Source organism: Protomyctophum parallelum, assembly GCF_964188405.1.
Source record: "Protomyctophum parallelum genome assembly, chromosome: 9".
Lineage (NCBI taxonomy): Eukaryota > Metazoa > Chordata > Actinopteri > Myctophiformes > Myctophidae > Protomyctophum > Protomyctophum parallelum.
The window spans coordinates 42,328,447-42,351,415 of record NC_139706.1 but is presented as its reverse complement, the minus strand read 5'-3'; the positions used below and the strand labels follow the sequence as shown (position 1 = coordinate 42,351,415).

The 22,969-nt window shown below is 43.2% G+C and overlaps 2 protein-coding genes across 2 annotated transcripts; one reads left to right on the top strand and one right to left on the bottom strand.

The window, feature by feature from the left end:
- Positions 1-163: 163 nt before the first annotated feature.
- cxcr5 (chemokine (C-X-C motif) receptor 5) lies at positions 164-3,751 on the bottom strand (the record flags this gene model as incomplete). Its single annotated transcript, XM_083773264.1, has 2 exons — positions 164-1,096; positions 3,741-3,751. The coding sequence occupies 2 exons, from the start codon at positions 3,749-3,751 to the stop codon at positions 253-255; spliced, it is 855 nt and encodes a 284-aa protein (XP_083629390.1). The 3' UTR covers positions 164-252.
- Positions 3,752-4,629: 878 nt separating this feature from the next.
- ddx6 (DEAD (Asp-Glu-Ala-Asp) box helicase 6) lies at positions 4,630-22,910 on the top strand. Its single transcript, XM_083773966.1, has 14 exons — positions 4,630-4,751; positions 8,296-8,895; positions 9,428-9,491; positions 12,562-12,666; positions 13,431-13,560; positions 14,627-14,773; positions 15,046-15,140; positions 15,801-15,923; positions 16,210-16,338; positions 16,560-16,676; positions 17,291-17,354; positions 17,753-17,854; positions 18,254-18,433; positions 18,842-22,910. The coding sequence occupies exons 2-13, from the start codon at positions 8,690-8,692 to the stop codon at positions 18,427-18,429; spliced, it is 1,458 nt and encodes a 485-aa protein (XP_083630092.1). The 5' UTR covers positions 4,630-4,751; positions 8,296-8,689; the 3' UTR covers positions 18,430-18,433; positions 18,842-22,910.
- Positions 22,911-22,969: the final 59 nt, after the last annotated feature.

Here is a 22,969-nt window from a genome sequence, read left to right as displayed (position 1 = left end):
CGATTGTTGTAGATGAGCAATTTTCTAACTTTTTGCCTCTTTATTTGACATTTAACAGTTTGACCAGTTTTTATAGTTGGCCACTGGAGGTGGATGATGATTGTCCCTGAACCATGAGGTGTGTCAGACAAGCAGGCTTGCAGCCACAGCTAGAGCACAGCTGTAGCAGGTCATTGCAGAACCTCACTCCAACAAAGGCATACAGGAAAGGGTTGAGGCAGCAATGTGAAAGGCCCAGTCTCTCTGTCACCACTAGGCTTGTTCCAGTTGTGTGTAGGTCTCACAGCTTGAGATAGAGGTAACTCCCAAGACTACCATGATGTCCATCAGCATGGTGACATTATAAGGCAGCCAGCAGATATAGAACACAGCTGTGGCAATTAAAGCCAGTTGAATGGCACCCTGCTTCTCTAAGCTCCGCTGACTGTGGCACAGTGTCAACACAACCGCCGTGTAGCAGTACCCCATGACAGCCAGTGGTACGAGGAAGCAAAAGACGTGTGTCAAGAAGCGATTGGCCAGCATCCAGTTGTTTGCATGTGTGCCGTGTTGGTTAAAGGCGCAGGAGAGCACGAGTGGGTTTGTAGGAACCACAGCCACAGAGTAAAAGATAGCACTGGGAGCCGACAAGGCCAAGCAGACCAGCCACAGCAACACGCAGGTCAGGTGCACTGTTCTGGGCCTGCGACTTTGCAAGCTAGGAATAGCATGAACGATAGCCAAGTATCGGTCAAAGCCGATGCAAGCCAGCAGGAGACTTCCGCAAAGGAGGTTGAGGCGCTCCAGCAGGCCGACCAACTTGCAGAGGACGTCCCCAAACTGCCATCCCACGACACTCTCGGCCACAATGAAGGGAAGAGTGGAGAGGAGCAGGAGGTCAGCCACAGCTAGATGGAGCAGGTACATCTCTGTGATCCATAGGAGTCTCTTGCGCTTCAGCAGCACGAGGCCGTTCCCCGCTACGCCCAGCAGGAAAACCAGACTGTACGCCAGTGGCTGGAACACGGCATAGAACAGCTGCAGGCCCGTCTTCACGTCATCACAGACCAATTCTCTTCCAGTCTCTGACGAGCCATCATCGGATGAATTGTATCCACTGAATAAACCTCGCAGAGCATCCTTGAAAGAGGTTCATATTGTTATTTTCGAACTCTTCATATTGCACTATTGCAAATCTAAAACAAAGCACATTTTAACAATTACATTATTGATAAGTAGATTGATATTTGTATAGTGACATAATGTTGGCTTATTTCTATAGCATAGTCAATTTAGTTCAAGCCATACGTTTTATGTCTGTTTCTCTGATGGAGAAAGACAATTGTAACAATGTCAGAACTACAATACAAAGAGTGGCATATTTACTGTCCAATCCAGTGTCCCATCTGTTTCAAATAACTATACTGACATTGTCAACCAGAAGGTGTCCAACTTGACAGCACGGTATAAATGTCTCAATGTTAGAGTAGGGAGATCCCATCCAACCACTGCACATGTACTGTACACTTAGTTACTACTTACATTGTATAACAATAACATGCTCACTATGATTGGTTAAAATAAGTTCTGGTTTGAAGCTTTAAAGATGGATGGAGAACCATTTTGATTTTACCACAAAAAATAAAATAAACATGGGTGTTATGTCAGCATTATTGGCACCCTTCACAATGCTGCAATCCCCTGTGTAGGGTCTCCACAGGGGACTTTTAGAGCAACATATTGCTATTTTTAGATAGAGTAATGAAACTCGAACGACTTGGCGTGCGATGCAAATTCATCACTCAGACTGCAGTCGACTCAATTTAAGGCTTATAAGGCTGCACTCGCCCACTGTGCTGCACTCACCCTTAACACTGTGCTGTCTTAATGTTTTTATACTTCTATCACATAGAAGTACAGGGTTATGTATAAAATTACAAACTATACATATATAAAAAGTACTCATCATTATGCAGAATGGCACCTTTCACAATCATTGGTAATATTGAATTAGTAGGTATGTATTAATGGGTTAATCATTTAACCACATCCCTGTTCTGGGGTGAAAATAGCAGTTCTACAAGCTCACAATGTATCACAACATGGTATATTGTGAGCTTGTAGATTCTATCGAAAAAAGGTTTAAGTGCATGGTTAATAGTGCAGCTGGTAAAGGTGGGGCTGATTTTAAATACTGTAGCTTACATAGGGTAAACATAATTGATCAGTCAATGCACAAGTCTTCTGGTAATCTAAATCTGCAAAGTAATTGGTAAGAAAATATGTCAAATAATTGTAGTCGAGTAAAAAGTACAATATTTGTTTCTGAGATTCTGTTGCTGGGTTGGTTGCTCAAAACACCAACAGCGCCACGAGTAGTTAAACTGTAAGGCATTGATCCAAAGCGTTCAGGTGGTGCAGGGCCAAAAGTGCCTGTCCACCCAGCTTGCCGAGTGTCTAATCCTGTGCTCTAGAGCTAGAAAGAGCCGCATGTGGCTCTTAATAGGCCCTAGCGCTCCTGTGGCTCCCAGTTGCTAGGGCAAAGAAGTATGAAGGAATAAGAGGTTTACTTTATTCTTTCTTTCTTATTTTTGAGGGGCGCTAGCCCCTCCTATCAGGTTTAATGTTTGTTTTTAGTTCAATGTTTGTTTTAAAAACGCCATTGACAACAAAGGGAAAGTTTGCGTCATCTTGTCCCTAACACAAACATTAAATCCCATTAACAATAAAGATAATGTAATGTTTGTTTTGACACCATTTGTTTTACATCATCATTACATCACCTAATCATAGCATGATAAGAGCGCCCCTCACTTCACACGGGTGTGATTTTTACAATGTAATCATAATTTATTATTGCAGTAGGCAGAGTGTTATTCTTAATCTTACATTTTCCTATTGTGACACAAAAACACATTATTGAAGGAAAATATATAATGTATTCATTCTAGGACATATTTGTTTGCTTTTACCACCAATGCTGGTGGCTTACTGGTATAGGCCTACTTGATCTGCTTTTTAAATTAGCAAACAATGCAAAAAAACATACAGTAATATATATTGAAAGACCAGAAAAAGCATACATTACATACAGATTCTCAATACATTTTTGGGCCAAATTGGCTCTTTTGACAATAAAGGTTTACTAAACCAGGGGGGCAGTCAGACAGATATTTTGTGAATCCACAAGGAAATCGGGATTTCCTGAAAGTTCATATAATGGCCTGTTGTGGCGCTGTCATTGGGCCCAAAAAAACCCATAGCCCCATAGAAGTCTATGCCAGCCAATGGGCCAGCTGGGCCCAAACGGATCTAGAAAGATGGCGACTTACAATTCAAGGACTGACAGGCTTCATTTTACATTTACATTTTACATTTTATGTTAGACCCGGGGAACGCTTTGTCCATATTTTTTACAGTCTATGAACTAAACGTATAATTTGGCGTTTGGCCATGTTTCAGGAAGCTGGGCGTGGATTGGCAGGGTGATATTTTTCACTACACATAGGCCTACTCTTAAGGCTGGGTCAGCACCTGTCAGCGCGGGATGTTGAACAGGAGAAGTAGGATGGAGGCAATTATGTCCTCCCGGTGGGGGCTCCTCACTATTACGTGAGTAGTAGGGTATAACAGCACTGGCAAGCAGTGGGTGGAATTAATTGACAATGTGGCCTAACAAGAAAGTTGAAAGATACAGGTAGCCTCTCTCTGTGGTCGTGAAATGTTCTAAAGTAAACTAATACTTATTTGTATAGACGTACAGTGGCAACATTGTATCCTTGCAACTGGGTTGGAGATGCATTCAGTGGAGTTGAAAAAAGTAACCCACACCAAAACACGTACACAGTACACAGTACAGCCTATCAGCCTATAATCCTGTCCCAACATACATGTTGGCCTTGAAATGTTTCATAGATTCCCCCTGTTCTCCATTTCCCCTACCCCTCCCACAGTAAAATGCAGCTAGAATTGTTGATCAGCTATTTTCAGTGATAGCTTTCCCCACAATAACAGAAAATACACTATAGCCTACTAGCATAGTCAACCATATCGGCCAGGGCTTAAATGTTAAGTAAAAGAGAAGCTCACCACTACTCCATTGTATAACATTTGTCAATTGTCACAAATTGTCGAGTATTGAATTAAGAATTCTGTGATTTCTGAGTACAAACACAAAAGGCAGGTTCACTGCCCTGCAGTGGTCCTCAAAGTGAGGTCTGCAGGACTCCCAGGGGTAGGCTATGAGGAGGGGCCTCTAGGGAAAATCCCCAGCAAAATGAGGAACATACAGTAGCTATACAGTAGTATAGCCTACTATCAAGGGGGAATTCAGCTAGACCAACTGATGGCTGTGTTCAGTTGCTTATGATGAGCAGTGAGCACTCAGGGATTTCGTTCTTGCTAATTTACACTTCACCGGGAGGTGAACCGGTGACCTTGTAATATAGCAGATACAGTTCAACAAAATATCTTATGGGGCACACAATATTTTCAGATGAGGGTCTGTCTGTGGCCAAAATAGGCCTACATATCAATTTGAGTGGGGGTCCTTGACATGCATTTGTTTTTTCAAGATGATTCCTGATTTAAGATGTGAAACCAGCTGACCAGTGTGATGACGATTGTGGGAGGGCTCAAATCAGAGTGGAAGCCATCTTGAACGTTGCTTTTAGTTCGACACAGAAATTAAAGAATTCATGGTCAGCTAAAACAACAACTGCTCATACAAACAAAACATCACTAAGCGAAGTTAAATATTCCAGCATTCTAAGGTAAATGACAATTTCTTTCTCCGCCATCTTCAACAACAGAAACGAATAGAAAAGACACTCGTTATGTGAATTAACCTTTTAGCTCCCGAGTATCTGGGCTCTGTTTTCCAGCTAGCTAGCTAACTTGGCTGATGCTCAAGCCTATAGGTTAACGTCATCTTAGCAGCTGCTACTTGTAATAATAATAACAACAACATGCCATAATGGTTTCCAGTTCGTTGACCAGTGAGCTTGTCGAACAACTGGAACCCAGCATTGGAATACTGGAATGTTGTTGTTTAGCTAGCTTGGTTAATAATGCTACAGCGGTGGGGAGGCATACAATGATCCGACGGAGCAGACGGACCATTGCTGGTCCGAGGTGCGCTGGGGGTCGGGAGAGGGTTGCGGTTAGGTTTAGGTGTCTGCCCCGGGGGAGGTAAGGGTTAGGGACGGGGTGAGGGTTTGAGGTAGGTTGTCGTTCGGACCAATGCGCTCACAGCGGAGCTAGCATTAGCTGCTAACTTGGCTAATGCTAACCAGAACCATAGAGTAAGACACTTCTATGGTAAGCTGGAGTTTGAAATGCATATAACCAGTGGGTATTCAGTATTCTAGTGTTAGGAGAACGGCCTTCTAACGCTATGGACCAGCCCTAGGTTGACCAGTGAAGTGACAGACTGGATGTTGACATTAAAAGTGTCGCGTTTGTGTGTGTCGTTAACGTCAGCGACGTATCATGGATACTGACGCGGTGTTGGCATGTAATGCTAACGCGCACGGCGCAGGCATAAAAAACCCCAAAAGGGATAACGTGTATTCCATCGCATTTGGAACACGATTATTGTCAACACATTTGTTTTCAGTTGTAGTTGAACCCCCATCACATCACGTATTTTAGTCACGCTGACGCTACATACAATATTGTAGGTGTCAAGTTCAACGTCGTGCCGAAAGGCTGCTTTCTCGTAGCTTAATTGTTGCTAACTATACACTTTAATTTAATTGATGCTCCGTCCTACGATGGTGGTCGAAAATAGCCGATCTACTAGTACACAAAAGGTCAGGTCTTTATCGGTTATGTTCGGCGTGCGACAACGTCGTATGATAAAGTATAAACCGGGCTTAAAAGGTTGACATTAAATGAACTGGCTGCTGGTCTGCGGTCACTTGACACAATATCACTAACCGAAGCCCTGAGAGCATGTACAGGTTGAGTGGGCACGGTAGGCTACTTAAATTGGTGCAAGTTAGCTCTTAACGCATTAGAGCTATGGAACAGAGCTAGGTGCAAGTATGGGTAACTGTGTAGTACCAAGGAAGAGTGAGCACCTCGGTGTAAAATGGCCATTTTTCTCTTCTCAAAATGTAAAAAAATAAATACAAAATATATTAAGTATACATGACATAAACAAGAAGGTGAAGGATAAATAGACCTGATAACGATGTACCGTTCACACCATTTATACTTTACATGACAAAATATGGGCTACACATATGTCCCTACTAGTACCACCTATCCTGTATTCGTTAAAGTATACATGATTTGAACTGCATGCACAATTGCACATTGCACAGTAAGTAGTCTGCATCATAAATGTTTCGGACCATCATTTTCAGAATGTAGCCTTCAACTTCTTGTGTATCATGCTAAATAACATATGTCGTGCCAATTATTGAAGTATACAAGATTTGAAGATTATTTGTATTTTGTATAAAACAAATGGTGCCCAGCCCCAGAGTCCTCAGGTGCCCACTGTACCCTGCCAAAAATCATAGACGCATCAACCAATCTACCCTGAATTTGAATCACTTATTGAGAGGCATCTACACACAATGCAGGACCTTGTGTAGAGTTGTCGTTTCAGACCCACAGGGGGCTCCACAAATGCTGCTAATATATGTCACTGTCACAGAAAAATATTATAACTTTTTATTTTTGAGTGATAGACAGCTATGTGTGTGGCTGTGTCCGTCCCTGTGTCCGAGCATGAAAATAGTGTTATAGCGTTTGTTCACCACCAAGTGTCACTGTTGCACAGCCTAACACGCAGACACACAGGCCAGGGAGGAGGGCTTGTACAGTACAGTACATTACAGTACAGTACAGTTACCACTCACTTCAGATGGGTCTGATTTGAGAGGTTTGGTTTGTTTTCATCACCAAGTGTCACTGTTGTGCAGCCTAATATACACACATGATGATGATTTTGGGTGTGACAGACAGTACAGTGACACTACAGTACAGTAGAGGGACCCCCTCGGGACCCCCACACGGCAACTGTCATTTCTCGACCGTTTTGGACGTGGGGCAGCTCGCCGGAACCGGGCTGGCATCCTGGTCTAGTTCCTGTGCATCTGGAAGTTCTGCGGACCCCCACACAGAGTTGCACCACTCACAGATTTTGAATTTCTGCCAAGCAGCGCTCTATAAAAGCTTGGATGATTTATATTTATAATATTGGGACACATTTGCACTACTGTAAAGATGAAACGGAAGTGGCGAGGAGGCGTCTCGACCAATCGACCATATGACGGAAAGCATTTAAGAATTGTGGGAGGCAACTGAAACTACAGAAACATTAATTCACCAAATTTGTACAAATGATCTCAGGATTTTGATCGACTAGGATCAATTCACCTTGTAGTTGGTTGTATTTGCTTTGTAATTGGCTGCATGGCAGCCAATCAGACACTATGTCCTTTTTTGGGAAACACTGTCAAACACGGGGTGCATACTTAGTTTAGACTAGTAGTCATTGGTTAGACATGGGTTAAGGTTATGTTTAGGTGTGCTGCCCCGTGGGAGGTTAGGTTTAGGGTGAGGGTTTGAGATAGGTTGTAGTTGTAGGACTAATGACTGGTCTAACCAATGACTAGTCTAGACCAAATACTGTCTAAACTAAGTACTGCACCCGTCAAACACAACAACATAGATTACCTAGATTAGAGCACAGCCATACGTCCTCATTGCGCACGTAAGGCCTCCTGCATGAATAAATTTAGAAGCAAACCCTTTCCCTAAAGCCTCTTTAGCCTACACACACACCTGTCGACATGTGGCAGTAGTAAAACCATTTGCAGGCCTACCAATATAGGTCTACCATAGGCCTCAGGCCTACCATACCAGCCTCATTGCGTGGCACATCTATGCACGGAATATCTATCTTCACAGTTCACAGTGAAAGGGCGTGTTGTTGAGAAGAACCACACACACATACTGACTAGTATGCGTATTTCCTTTGGGAAACCCAGCCAACCTTAGTAGACACTTTTGATTGGCTGCCTCTAAGCCAATGGGAGACTTACACTTACCCATAAAACCCATAATCTGAATGGCATAAAACCCATACTCTAGTCTGAACACAGCAACGTGAAGCTGTGAGCTGAGGCAGGGGCTGTGGCACAAACTGATTTAAAATGTTCATAAATGAGAGCTTGCTGCACCTGGCAGTTATGACGGAGTCATTCTTGTTTTCTGTCTTCTACCATTGTTATCATCCATGTTGACTCACACTAAGATCAATTTGTAATGAGCGTTTCTAACACTGCTGTGTATTTTCAGGGTAAGAAAACGACGACAACCTGAGAGAAAAAGGACGGCTCTAGGCTAAACAAGATGGCTAGCTAATGGTTGGCCAGTACTTGGATGCCATCCGGCCAACTTTGCCCGTGAGACCTGCAAGTCTAAGCCCACATTTGCTAAAGGGATATGTGCTTATAGTCCCATTTCTTTAGCCTGCAAAATCTATTTAGTCTTTTGAGACTACAGCAAAAACTGTTTATTGAAGACTCCTCGGTTTCAATGATTTGAATACATTGCCTTTTTGGACAATTGTTATCAGAGGGAAGGACAATCCTCAAACCTTGCATAAAATCCCCCTGAGGAGGACTAGACTCTTTTACTCGGACACTTGTAGACATTTATCTGCTTTTTGAAGCAGACAAATTGAGTAAATATGAGCACCGTCAGAACAGAGACCCCAGTGATTTTGGGCCTGTCCAACCAGAATGGACAGCTCCGAGGTTCCGTTAAGCCTGTTGGAGGACCAGGCGGAGGAGGAGGAGGAGGCCCGCCACAACAGCAACTAAGCCAGATAAAAGGCTCCAGCACAATCAACAATGGTAGCTCCCAGCCAGCCCCCACAGCCAACACTGTCATCAAGTGAGTTCAAGTTAAATAAGTCTACGACTATGCATTATTAAGATTTTTTTTTGTTGCGGCTTACGCCTTTATTGATTTTTTAAGGGATAGAAAGTAGGCTGACAGGAAACGGGAGAGAGATGGGGGGATGACATGCGGTAAAGGCCGTGTCGGGTCCGGGAGTCGAACCCGCGGCACACCGCGACTGGATCACCAGTCCGGTGCCCAGACCGTTACGCTACGGCCTGGGCCGACTATGCATTATTATCCGATTATTTTATCAAATTACTTGTATTGGAATAGTATTGGAAGCGTGTTTGTTTTTATATTGTTGCTGTCGGGCAGAAACATCCTATATCCATATTTAAACTTTGTGTAGTAAATGAATGCCCTACTTGATCATCTTCCAAACCTTGAAACGTGGTGGGGAGCTATGTGTGTTGAGCTTATAGATCTTCTACACATTTGTGTGTGTGTGTACACATGATCTACAGCGTACTGTATACCCATCTTCCATTTTGACTTGTATGCTTATTTCCACTCCGTTCAACAGGCCTGGAGATGACTGGAAGAAAAATTTGACACTCCCCCCGAAAGACTGCAGGATGAAAACTTCGGTAGGTCCATAACATATTTGATACCTTTATGCTCATATGCAGTTCCCGGTTGTAAGATATATTTGCCTCATTCAACACATAAATGGCTCAATTTCTCACTTTCCATTATAAAACTAGCCACTTCAACCCTGACATCCCTTCTCGGGCCAAAATGGCACTTGTACACGCTTGTAGATAGCCTATTTTTGGCACCAATATTTGGTGTAGTGGGAAAACGGGTATATACTGGGTATACCCAGTATAGAGCTCTTGGGAATCCGGTCAACTAATTAGAGGGTTTAACCACTTGCAACTCATATGGCTGACTAAGGTGGTCTTTACACGAGAACGGTGTTCATAGGAAACGGCAAAATAAAGTATCGTCTACTGGGGTCCGTTTAGACAAGAACAGTGTTTTCAGGAGGTTAAAATGCAACAAAGTGAAACCACCTCCCAGAGTGGAAATCTTTGAGAACGCCGTTTCCTATGGTCTCCATTTGAGCCCGACCGATCCGTCGGTCGCACTGATGTATCGGTCATTTTCGGGTCATTTTGCGACATCGGACATCGGTGTTTATTTAATCCGATGTCCCGATGTTTATACAGGAGAGGAAAATTATTTAATGTTTACTACAGTCCATCCTGCAAATATCACTCTCTCGGTCCTGCACTGCTGTACTAGAGAAGTATATCACCTTTTCGGTTCTGCACCGCTTAGTGGAGAAGTCTATCACTCTGTCGGGTGTGCAGCGCAACTACCCCCCCCCCCCCCCCCCACACACACACACACACACACACGACACACCTCTACAGTACTACAGAGTGAGAGACGGAGAGAGAGAGAGAGAGAGGGGAGAGAGGGTGGGGGGGAGAGAGCGAGAGAGAGCGCACGCAAACTCCTTACTCCTCGATTGTTTTACCTTTGTCTCAAATTGCCCAGCAAAACTATAATCCTTGTGTGAGTGTCCTTGTTCCAAATTGATTGGAAGTCATGTGCATATTGGTTGCCAGCAGGCACGTGGCAGCAGCAGCTAAAGGCCTATTCATAGTCTGGATTTTCGGTGGTAAGGTGACCACCGCTCCGGTGGTGAGCTGACCACCGGAGCTGAAATAACGTTGAGCGGTGGTGAGTAAAAACGGAGAGAAGGGCTGGAGCGGTGGCGGTTGTTTGCTCTTCACCGCGGCTCGTGACGTCATGTTGTAGTTCGGTGGTCACCCCACCACCGTAAATCCAGACTATGTATGAGCCTTAAGACGGTGAGCCTGTACATTTCACATAAAACTTGACCGCATAGGCAATCAAGACCATTAATTAATGACAGCTGTGAGGCTGTGAGCCTGTGTGGGGCTGGCTAATCCTTCCTTATAGTGAGGGACTACAGGGAGCAGGGACAACTATTATATTTTAAATCATATATATATTATATATATAAGGATCAGTGGAGGAAAAAAACATCCTGCAATTAACTAATCTTTCTCAGCTGTACAATTTCACTGGAGCGCACCGCGCATATCTAACAAACTATTGATGATCACTTATTGTTTGATTAAACATATAATGTGCCACGAAAAATAGCTTCCAAAGCTTGTTATGTTTGCATCGAGGAGGTAGCCTGTGTCCATACATGATTATCGGCCAACAAAATACATTAATCTCCCTCCCAGTGAGTGAAGAGTGCTGATGCCTGATTTATTCTTCGTGTGCTGAAAATAGCTGATCTACAAGCTCACAACGCGTCTCGTCCGTGACACGTTGTGATCTTGTAGATCAGCTATTTTCAGCACGCAGGGATATGCAGGCTCTGAGAGCATTCAGAAACTTTTGCCTTCACAATAAAAGTATGAAGCTTTCACAAGTTGGCCCATGAAGACAAGGAAAAGGATTAAGAATTCGTTGGCATTTCACATTACAAAAGATTTTTTCCAAAATGTAAAAATATTATAATAAGGAATTAATTTGGATAATGGTAATGGTATATTATTGTACAAATTGTCACTATTAATCCCAAAGGTTTGGACTGCATTACATTTTCAACACAAAACCTTAAACTGACTATGTGTGTGGAATATAAATATTGCCTTTATTGACTGAGTGACTTTGTGTTGGGTTCAAACCATCTACAGTGTTTTGAAGTATAACCAGGTAGGTTGCTGTTTTTTACACAGTGACCTTTGTAGGGTGATTCGAACCTATAATGGTGGAAACCACTACATAAATAAAAGGCATGATAAGAACATGTATTAATACCACGCTATACAAAGAAAAAAATGGTGCTACCTAATTTGTAGTGGCGCTACCAAATGAAAAGGTAGGTGGCACCAGTGCTACCTGTGAAAAAGTTAGTCTGGAGCCCTGATCCTACATACAACTAAAACAATCACACCTGTGTGAAGTGAGGGGTGCTAATATATTAAAGTCTAACTCATGTTGATTAGGTGATGTAATGGTGACATTTTTTGTAGGACGGACATCTACACTAATAGCTGGATAATAGGAGGGCATATATATGGGTGCATTTAATTTAGAAAAAAGCCTTATGTGACAAAACATTTTATTTAAATGTATTCAATGTATTGAATAAAAAAAACGTATTTTGAAGTTTAGAAGTTTTTAAAATGTATTTTTTATTATTGATTACGAAACATCGGTCCAAAACATCGGCATCGTATCGGCATCGGTGGTGTAGGTCTCTCCAAAATCGGCATCGGCATCGGACCCAAAAATATGGCATCGGTCGGGCTCTAGTCTCCATATAAACAGGCAAAATGCTCATTTTGTGTGCATTAAAATGAGCCTCTCTGCAAAGGGCTTACATGTGGAATGATGATCCCAGTGATCATCATGATCACCACCACTTTAGAGATCTGCTCTAAAAATCACTAATCGATCAATTTACAGTAGGTGATAATTGTGTGTTTAGGCTACTATAGTGCTGTACGAATGAAATGCAGCATAAAACGACAATGGTTATTTTACTTGTCAACATGTGACTGTCATGATCATCAAAAGGTTATTAAATAATCTGTTTTCTGGTTGAAAACTGACTGTCTATTTACTTTAACTTGATAAATTATTTTTACTGCTATACAGGATGTGACTGCGACTAAAGGCAACGAATTTGAAGATTATTGCTTAAAGAGGGAGCTTCTCATGGGAATCTTTGAGATGGGCTGGGAAAAACCATCTCCGATCCAGGTACGCATTTGGATTTGCAGTTGTCAGACCAGGACTGACACCCAAATCAGGGATGCAACAGTTGATTGCGAAAACAAAGAAAATAAAATTGATAAATGATTGTCAAATGTAGCAAAATAGCAGATCTACAACCTCAACGTGCCATGTTGTGATTGTGAGTTAAAAAGATAAACGATGGGGGCACGGTGGCACAGTTGGTAGTGCTGTCGCCTCACAGCTAGAAGGTCCTGGTTTCGATTCCCACTCAGGACACTGTGTGTTTCCTCCTCCGCGTCATCAGTGCCCATACCCAAGGCGGGGTTGGCGAAAGGGCCCTTCTGTGTGGAGTTTGCATGTTCTCCCTTCTCCCCGTGTCCCCTAGGGTAGGTACCCTCACAAAAAAACATGCAGTAATCCTGGTCTTTAAACTGCCTCCCCCTGGCCAGCCGGGGCACCTGATGGAGGGGAAAGGAACTGGTTGGAATAACGTGTTCCTAACGTCCAACCAGGGAAACTCCCCCCTGTCAGGTGTAAAGGAGCAACTTGGACACTCAGGCATGAAGGAAGCATGAGTTCAAGTCCGTTGCTCTCCCCATGTCCCCCATATATGGGGACTAGGTTGGCGGAGGGTGTGTACTAGAGCCCAGGATCACATTAGATAAATGACACGGGTGAAAAATGGGCTACAAAATCGTGGGATATATATATATATATATATATATATCAAATTAAAAAAGATAAACGCTAACTTGCAGCCATAACTTGGATGTCATGTTGGTCCCCAGGAGGAGAGCATTCCCATTGCACTGTCGGGAAGGGACATCTTGGCCAGAGCCAAGAACGGCACAGGAAAGAGTGGAGCCTACCTCATCCCCTTACTTGAACGCATCGACCTGAAGAGGGACTGCATACAAGGTGAGACGTGACTCTGTTTACCACTTAAACCCTTAGTTTAAACCCTATTTACTTTTTTCAGTCACCACAAAAATTCCTGGCTGAAAATGGCTGATTTACAAGCTCCAGTCATCCCGGTGTATGGAGAATTGGGATGACAGGAGACACCAATGGAAGGGCTCATCTGAGGAAATGTAGAAAGAGAAGATTAGCTATTTCCGCTTAACATTTGCGCCAGAATATTTTCTGTGCATGACTGTATAGTCTAGGGATCTGAACGACTCTGTACTATGTGGCGAGTCAACGCCATTTACTGACGTGTCGATCGATTTTCTGCGCAAGGAGAGTGCAACTGTGCATTGACTGCATTCAGCACCACTAGTTCTGCAGCTGCACCCATCATGTTTAGAATTTGCAACAAAGCCCCAATTAGCTCTGCGTCGATTGGCTCTGTAGCAAATCTGAAACATATCATCTGTCGGATGGAAACCTCATATGTTACTTTTCAGGATTCAAATTCAAAACTAGCTAAAGTAGCAATCTACAAGCTCAAAACGTCTCTTCGTGCCGTGTTTCGAACTTGTACAGCTTCTACTTTTGATGCGTTTGTGTGAAACTTTAGTATGATCAAGTTTTATTTCCCCAAAAAATCCAAACAACCTTGGGTTACAGTTATGAACAAGACGCTAGGGTCATGTGGCTAAATCAGGTTAAAGCCTTAATTAAATTATTTCTTGTCTAGCTGTCAGCCAAATAATTGCGATGTCCCCAGTTTGATTTTCTGCTCGCTCTGTGCCCTCAGCCTCTTGTCTCTTCACTGTCCTGTCTTAACAAGCACCGACTGACAGACGGTAAATGATAAATCCTATTTATGAATGATTTATTTCTCAAACGGTGTTACATGGCAGTGCTTCTCATTGTCAAGATCGTCCAAATTGACCCCCATCTGAAAGGTTTTCTGCTAGGGAAGCATACCATTTTCAGGTTTCTGATCCGGTCGGGAGTGTAAAGAACCTAGAAGTCACTGGGTTGTAGTCCTCAGAACGATGAAAGTCATAAATATGTCTTCCTCTGTCTGTGCCTCCAGCTCTGGGCATCGTGCCTACCAGAGAACTGGCTCTGCAGGTGAGCCAAATCTGTATCCAGGTCAGCAAACATATGGGCGGGGTAAAGGTCATGGCAACCACAGGCGGAACCAACCTTCGTGATGACATCATGAGACTTGACGAGACAGGTAAGATGCTACAGTACAGTAATCTTGAGGATTAACTGTACATTTGGTTTGTTACCTAACCCCCATAGATCTGTTCACACATACTTGGAACTGTTAGGGTTGTCATGAAAATAAATCCCTTTATCAAAAAGACAAGATAATTGAACTGCGACTACATAAACACTAGTCACTATTGTTTCAGGCTCCATCCCTACTCCTACAGGCCCCTGGGAGACATGAGTGTATAGGGTTATAGTGGTCCACCACTGACTTTGTGCATGGTCTCTTTCTAGTACACGTGGTCATCGCCACTCCAGGGAGGATTTTGGACCTTATCAAGAAGGGAGTGGCAAAGGTCAACCAGGTGCAAATGATCGTGCTGGATGAGGTGAGTTTTTTTTAACCGCTTTAACAGCTGCTGTCACACCCGTTTTGGGCAAGCCTAAAGTAAAAAAAAATGGTTACAAAAAGTAATAATCATTAACTGATAGCTGCAGGCAATCAATTTGTTACAGCATAGGTCCATAGGGGCCACCTAGGCACTCCAATGTTGAAGCGCTGGGCCCTAGTGGTAGGAGGAAGGACTGCAGGCGGACCCGTGGATTCATGACGAGGAAACCCCGTGCAACCGAGCGCTCAATGTTAAAGCCCAGCTGCACTTCCGCATTTGGGCACCAAAATTTGGTGCCCAAATGCTGAATCAGCGGAAAAATGCGAAAATAGACGGTCCTTCCGGCAGCCTTCCGGGTGCTTCAAAACGCCACTGAGCAACTTCCACTGACATGAATAGCGGAGGGGGCGGAGCTTCGCGCCAGTTCAGTCTATATCCATTTAATACTCTATGCATAGGTCTTGCCCAGCGTGAGTAGTTATACACTACCTGGTTTTACAGTTCTAACTTTGAACCTGATCAGACGGACTGGAATGATAATCGCTTATAAGAATATAATCGCTATTTGCATCCCTACTTGAGCCACTGTGTTTTACAGTTCTCAACGCCAGGCCAGTCTATTGAACATTGTCTGTCTGTCTCCCTGCCTGCCATCAGGCTGACAAACTCCTGTCTCAGGACTTTATGGCAATGATGGAGGAGCTTCTGGGCTACATGGCTAAACAGAGGCAGATCCTACTTTACTCTGCAACTTTCCCACTCAGCGTGCAGAAGTTTATGGTATGTTTTGAGGTTTTGTTTCCTTTGTTTCACAAATGTTGGAATCTGCCCGCCTATACCTTGTTTTGTTGTACAGTATATGGCACAGATGGGGCAGGAACTACGCAATATATTGAAAGAATAAACTTATTGATTGTTTCTTTGGTTTTTTTATGGAAGAAAATACAATATCTGGCATCTTCCTAAACAAGCTGTTAAGATTTGCCAAATACCAGATATGAAAGTCGGGTTAGGACTTGAGCTTTTATTCTAAACAAGCAAACTCTCACCTTGCTGTCCTTTGCAGAATGCTTACTTGCAGAAGCCGTATGAGATTAACCTGATGGAGGAACTGACCTTGAAAGGAGTGACTCAGTATTACGCCTACGTGACTGAAAGGCAAAAGGTTCATTGCCTTAACACCTTGTTCTCCAGGGTAAGTGCTTATTCGCTTACATGAATCCAATATATTAATAGAAAACATAGTGTGTTATTAACAACACAGATGATGTTACTGGAAAAAAAAAACGTTGAAGACCCCTGCTCTACACCAATTATCTTTGGTGAAATAGCCAATCTGCAAGCTCACAAAGCGTCAGAAGCTCATATCTTTTAATGCATGTCATTATCCATTATCCTTTTGTTTTTCCATTCCAGCTCCAGATCAACCAGTCGATTATCTTCTGCAACTCCTCTCAGAGAGTAGAGCTTTTGGCCAAGAAGATCTCCCAGCTGGGCTACTCGTGTTTCTACATCCATGCCAAGATGAGACAGGTCAGCTCAACAGCACCTGTTAGACATTTACAATGTAGCTGTCCAGCACAGTGCTCCTCAAAGTGAGGTCCAGCGACCCCAGCTGGGTCCTTGAAAGGATTCCAGGGGTTCCCCAGCTAAATTGTAATATAGCATCAAAATAAGCTCAACCACTTATAAAACAAATATTTTTTCAGTCGCTTTCCATGTGTGACACAAAAGTGTTTGTTTTGTTAGTAGCATTCAGCAGGCGCAGCCACACTGTTCAACGTAATCGCGTCGGACAAATTAAACTAAACCAGCGGCAGCTGTACCAACGGTAAAGAACGTAGGACTGCCACATTTTCAAACTGTCCACTCGGTAGAAAATATTTGTTTGCGCCTTTGCGGCGTCACCGGCTGCACCGGGGCTAAAGCTCCCGGCCTCTGCACTGTCTGTGTGTGTGTATGCAGAGGTCGGAGGAGGAGGAGGGGAGGAGGCGTGCATGCGTGCGTGTGTGTGTGTGTGTGTGTGTGTGTTCTGGCTCGCTGAAACCGGGCCGCCACTGTATGTGGCTCTGGATTAAGAGCACCTGCTAAATGCCTAAATTGTTGTTGTAACCTTCATATTAGTCTTTCATATTATATCTCTACAGGAGCACCGCAATCGTGTGTTCCACGACTTCAGAAATGGCCTCTGCCGGAATCTTGTCTGCACTGGTAAGTGACAGAGCCGGGTACCAGTATATTGGTTTATGTTCAGACTGAAGGCCAGGCCTGTGTGTTTCTCAAATCTGATCTTTACGACTGACTGTCCACACAGTGGACTGGCCATTTGTAAGTGATCAAATCAGATTTGTGTATTCAGACATCGGCGACCTATCTGTTGGTTGCTGTGGTGGCAATGTAACGACATATGCAAGAGTTATACCTAACTTTGCCAGTGGCGCTCGCTGAAAGTTCTGCTATGTTCTGTAGTGAATCATGCCTCTGTGGCCAAACAACCACCTAGGGGGATGTGTTCAGACTTCATAAGCCAAAAGATGTGATCCAAAACTTTTGGATAAGAAAGATATCAGTCATTTCTTAATGCTCATTTGACCTGTCCTTCCACCCAGATCTCTTCACAAGAGGAATTGACATTCAAGCTGTCAACGTCGTCATCAACTTTGACTTTCCCAAGCTGGGGGAAACGTACCTTCATCGTATCGGCCGATCTGGTGAGCAACACAAGTCTCTGTACTGTTTGTTTAAGAGTACTGTTTATTTTTTTTGCTTAAAAAATAATAATTACCGGTACATGCAGTATGCATGCAAAGGACGGCAGGAATTATGATGCTCACACAATAGAACAGACATATATCCACATTTATCACAGGCCTGGCCTGCATCCAGCCATGCATTGCTTTCCAAAATATCCTCTAAAACCCTGCAGCATTAGTTTCGGAGCGGTAGTTGGGTGCTTTTGTTTTAACTGAATTCTGGGATTGCAGTTCTAACGGACCATAGAGCATAGACAGACCTGAGGTGGCACCAAACGGACTACTAAAATGAATGTCACCAAGTATGGCTTTACGGTACCATGGTTTGATGCTGTTCGTTCCCCCCCACCCACCCAGGCCGTTTTGGACATTTGGGTCTTGCCATCAACCTGATCACGTATGACGACCGCTTCAACCTGAAGGGCATCGAGGAGCAGCTAGGAACAGAGATTAAACCCATCCCCGGCATCATCGACAAGAGTCTATATGTGGCAGAGTACCACAGCGAGACCGGGGAGCTTCTCAACCCCTGAGCAGGTGACGACCATAATCTTGGGAAATTGACATTCCAAACTATTTCATCCTCTTTTTGATCTAGAGAACCTTTTTTTCAAAACCAGCTAGAAGAGTGGTTCAAATCTGATTTGAAAACCATTTCATTATTTTTGTGTGTGCTGTTCAGACTTATACAAAATAATTTGATTCCAACCTGGATAGGAGAAATGCTGCTTTAATTCTGTAAGTCATTATAGTGCATGGTGGGAGGCGGCACATACTCTTGGCTTTAGCAAGAGTAGGTGAGAATACATTGCATTAATCAATCGACATGCAAAAGCTATTTGATAAATATTGTATTTGGCAATGAAATGTAAGAATTGAGAACTTGAATGTGGGGTTGACAGTATAACAGAAATATAAAATACTCTGTCCCATTTCTCTCCACAGATCAATCCATCCTTCACGCCACCACCCCCCCCACCCCCACCCCGCCACCCCCCCCCCCCCCCCCACCCTCACCCTTTTCAACTGTGTCTTGGGATTTTTATTTTTTATTATTTTATGTATAGCTTCCATCTGTCTTCCTGTTTTGGATTCCACCACAAGGAATGATGGATCCGTTTAGGATGAACTGGAGTCTGTTTCCACAAGGGGCTGTTCGTTTCGCTGCACCGCTACATCCAGAAGACATCAGCACTGGGAGTGGAGGGAACGCAGGGGACCAAGTTGATTCATATTGTCCACCTGTCACCGGCACGACAGCACGGACAGACCCTTATCCCACCCCCCCGCCACAATTCTGTTTTTATGGATTTGTATCAAGTGCCTTAACAAGAAGCTTAACTTGTTCTGAAGTAATAACCCCCCTTTTTCCGCCATGTTGCTCACTTCATCCCAGAAAATCACGTGACTCGTTAATTCACTTCTAAACTAGGTGAATTCATAATCTGTCCATCTATCCGTTAACCACAGGGATAAAGCGGTCTGACTCGTCATTCTGACTGGCTGAGCTGTGCATGAGTCTGACTGCTATATGAAAACAAACTTGGATTTTCCACGGACAGGGATGCTGGATAAGAGACAGCCAGAGACTGTCCGCTTGCATGTGAAGAAGCGTGTGCTTCTAAAAAAAAATGACCCCAAGCTATCCCTCCCACCGTCTTCAACACCAGAACACTAACAGTTGATGAGAACTCTGCAGCCCATTGACAGACAGCGACAGCGAGTCACAGCGATTCCTGTCTCGGTGAAGTGTGAGGAGAAAAAAAAAGCTATTTTATTTTTGTCCCGTGTCTTCACCTTCCTATGGATGGCCATAACTCTAATCTGCTAGCTGTGTGGCCCAAATGTGTCGGGCACACCTGTATACCTTGTATATACTTTATTTCCTTTTAAAGGTTGTTTTAAACAAGTTTGAAAGGCTGGCTGACAGAGCAAAAATCTTTTTTTTTTGGATTTGGATCTAGTTATCACTGGAGAGACTTTTCCCATAACTGCCAGTTAATCTTATTGAACAGCAACATTGGTCTGTGAATTTATTTATGATTTCCTTTTTGTTTTCCGTTTTTGTGAGAAATTGACACATTTTGGTCAGTCGGTAGTCTAGAGCTCTTGCCTTTGGACCACAAGTTCATGGGTTCGATCCCGGGCACCGCCAACTCGGCGTATGAGTAGCACGGCTTGGGTGTGGCAAGTCGTGCGGGAAGTACTGGGAGCTGATGGTAGGTGTGGCGCTCCACCTCAGCAATCCATCTCCCAGGGGTCTAGCGCATTGTAACGGGGACAGACTCCCCGTGTTGCCGGCTGATACTGACAATAAGCCACTCCCAACCTACTTTTTCTTTTTAGATTCCACATTTGGATTGCATGAAATCCTTTGGAGGCCATTCACCATGAGTTTATTACCCCAAATTCGATGGCGCATGTGCAATTTCTCAAAGCTGCACACTTAATGTTGCCTCCAAATTGTTGCGCTTTGATTATCATATTTGCGTTTCACCAGTGTTGAAAAGACTCAATTCTAGACAGATGGCTTTGTTAAGCCCTTGTGTGTTTGAATAATTTCTTTCTGTTGTCAGCAGCCTTGGCTTGTTGTCGTGACTCATGAACACTCACTGGGACATTCAGCAATAGTGAGTCCGTGTTGAGAAGAGTCAAAAAATTATATTCATAACGTGTAGTAATACTACTTGCTGCAGTGCAGCTGAATTGGCAGAAGGAGAATTTCTGTCGATTCCTGGGGAGGTTTTTAGCTGTCCTGGGGAGGTGTTTAGCTGTTACATAGGATCTGTGTGTTGTTTGAGCACTGGTACATTATTTGCAAATATTTGGGAGAAAGATGCTCTTATTTTCCCCCCTCTTTTTAAGAATGTTGGCCTAATATATCAAAATGAAACGTCTGACCCAACACGTAGCAGGAATTGATGTCTCGGTGCATTGCAAGTCAGCTGGCTTTTCTTAACCACCGCTTTCAGAATTTGTGGAAATAGCTGAGCTGAACAGTTAATTCTGTAATTGGCCTTGGAAAAAAAAGAGGGATGCCAGATTGAAAAGTGGTGGGGAAAACCAGTTTACAAACGTGCACAAATTTAAAGCATGTACAGAGATAATGGGTTCAGGCAATAATAATACTGACTGCACTGCATTTTGTACACCTGGCCACTGGGGGTGTATGGCAGTAGTGTGGGACATAATGGTCGGGAGGCTTGGAGGATTGGCATGAAGGATAATGATAAAACAATTTCCATTCATGCGACTGCTTGATAGAAAAAAACTACAAAAAAATCTTTGCACCTCAGACTGCTCTGAGTGTGTAACAGTGTATGCTTAATTTGTTGCCCTGTATGGAATATTTTGGGGATTGGGTTAGAAATAGTTGTGGTATACTTATGCAAAACTAACCTTTTTTTTTAGCTTTACGGTCCTATGGTTGGTTTTGTTGAAGCCTGATTTATACTGTGTTGAGTGAGTGCTGTGTGCTAAACATTGCAGATATACAAGCTCACAACAACCATTTTACGTGGCCAGATGGACATCCATTTTAGCCACAAGGGGTGCAACTGTTAAACGAGTGAATCGATTATATAAAACAATGAGAATGGCAGACAATGAGAATAGGCATTTTTAGGGTTAATCAGACTCCTTATTAAACAAAACCCAATTCTAATGGATTTGATGTATACATAATTAAACTTAATCAAAGATATTAATATAATGGCTAATCGATCGCCGCATCTTTCCACTGGTATGACTCCAAGTCACCGGCCACTTGTGAGCTTGTGTATTGGCTATTTAAGGCGTGCGACACCTGCATGCAACAGAGCATAAAATTCTGGGGCCTTTCTGCAAATCAGAATTCACAAAAATGTTGAGATGCTCTTTTTTTTAATAGGTTCTAGTCAATGAGAAGTATTGCACATTAAATCACTTAAATTGATGTTTTTTCATAGACTCTCATTGGCTAGGACTAGGGGTCCGCGTTCACTCATGTCTACTGTAAGGCCCTTCATACTTGCATTTCTCATTTGGATGTTTTTTGTGTTGGGGGGTGGGGGGTGGTCTGGGGTTAAACATTAAGAAATGCAACAGTAGACAATGGAACGGGACTCCGTCACACAGGCACGTGGCAGCTGTCTGTTTGCCTGTCACTGGCACAAGTAACATCAGTCATCAATTATCCATTCAGATTTTTGATCACTTACGATACTGTGACGACGCTTGTCTTTTTTTTTTAAATGGGCGTCACTTCCAGTGGCTAAGGCGTTGTTTTATCTTGAAGAATGAGACGAGAGCATCTCGTCGTCTATTTGGTTGACCACTTTATTGGATTTTGTGCAAATATTGAAATCGACTCATTCTTCAAGGTCTATGATTTTATTTTCGGGGAGGGATGTTTGCTTTGATGTATGCTGCCCTGATGCAAATGTGAATCCTCCTTGATATTCAAAAACACATATGTTGTGTGCATCTTATTCTTTAGTAGCCTGGTAAACCATCCCGTCGCAGTATTCACATTTCTCATTTGGAAATGTGAATTCCACGACCAGGATGGTATACCAGGCTATGTCTTTGGTGCATTCCAACATTTCTCCTGTCAAGAAGGATTCACTGGGGATTTCTCTCAACTGTCAAATTTGGAGTGTTAATTTAACTGTGTGGAAATGGTCCCCATTTGCACACCGTTATATTAACACAGCGTTTTGCAGTATAGATGAATGCATCAGTACATTTAAAACGGGGTGGGGACTCATTAATGAAGTCGGGCTGACCAATCTTAAAATCCAAAAGTAAAGGCTTGGGGTACAAATGGCCCCTCAAATTGGGATTTCTTTTGGTTATTCAATTAATGTGGTTTCAGCAGGGATGTTTATGGAAAATTACACCAAATTTATTGACACTTTGAATTGTCATTTGGACTTCTTTCAGTGGAGCAGTTTGCAGAATTGACGTGTGTTCCAAAACATGTCACAATATGAAGTGAATGTTTTTGTTGGAAAATAAAGCTCACTGAAATCCATTTGTGTGTATGAATTAATGTTTTCTTTTATCAGCTCGTCGATCAGCGTGTTGGGAGTT

What these genes read in the sequence shown, in the direction of transcription:
- ddx6 (XM_083773966.1), top strand. Translation starts at nt 8,690, where the DNA reads ATGAGCACCGTCAGAACAGAGACCCCAGTGATTTTGGGCCTGTCCAAC. An exon ending in AAAAACCATCTCCGATCCAG is followed by an intron (nt 12,667 to 13,430) that starts GTACGCATTTGG and finishes GTTGGTCCCCAG; the next exon opens with GAGGAGAGCATTCCCATTGC. An exon ending in TCCATGCCAAGATGAGACAG is followed by an intron (nt 16,677 to 17,290) that starts GTCAGCTCAACA and finishes ATATCTCTACAG; the next exon opens with GAGCACCGCAATCGTGTGTT.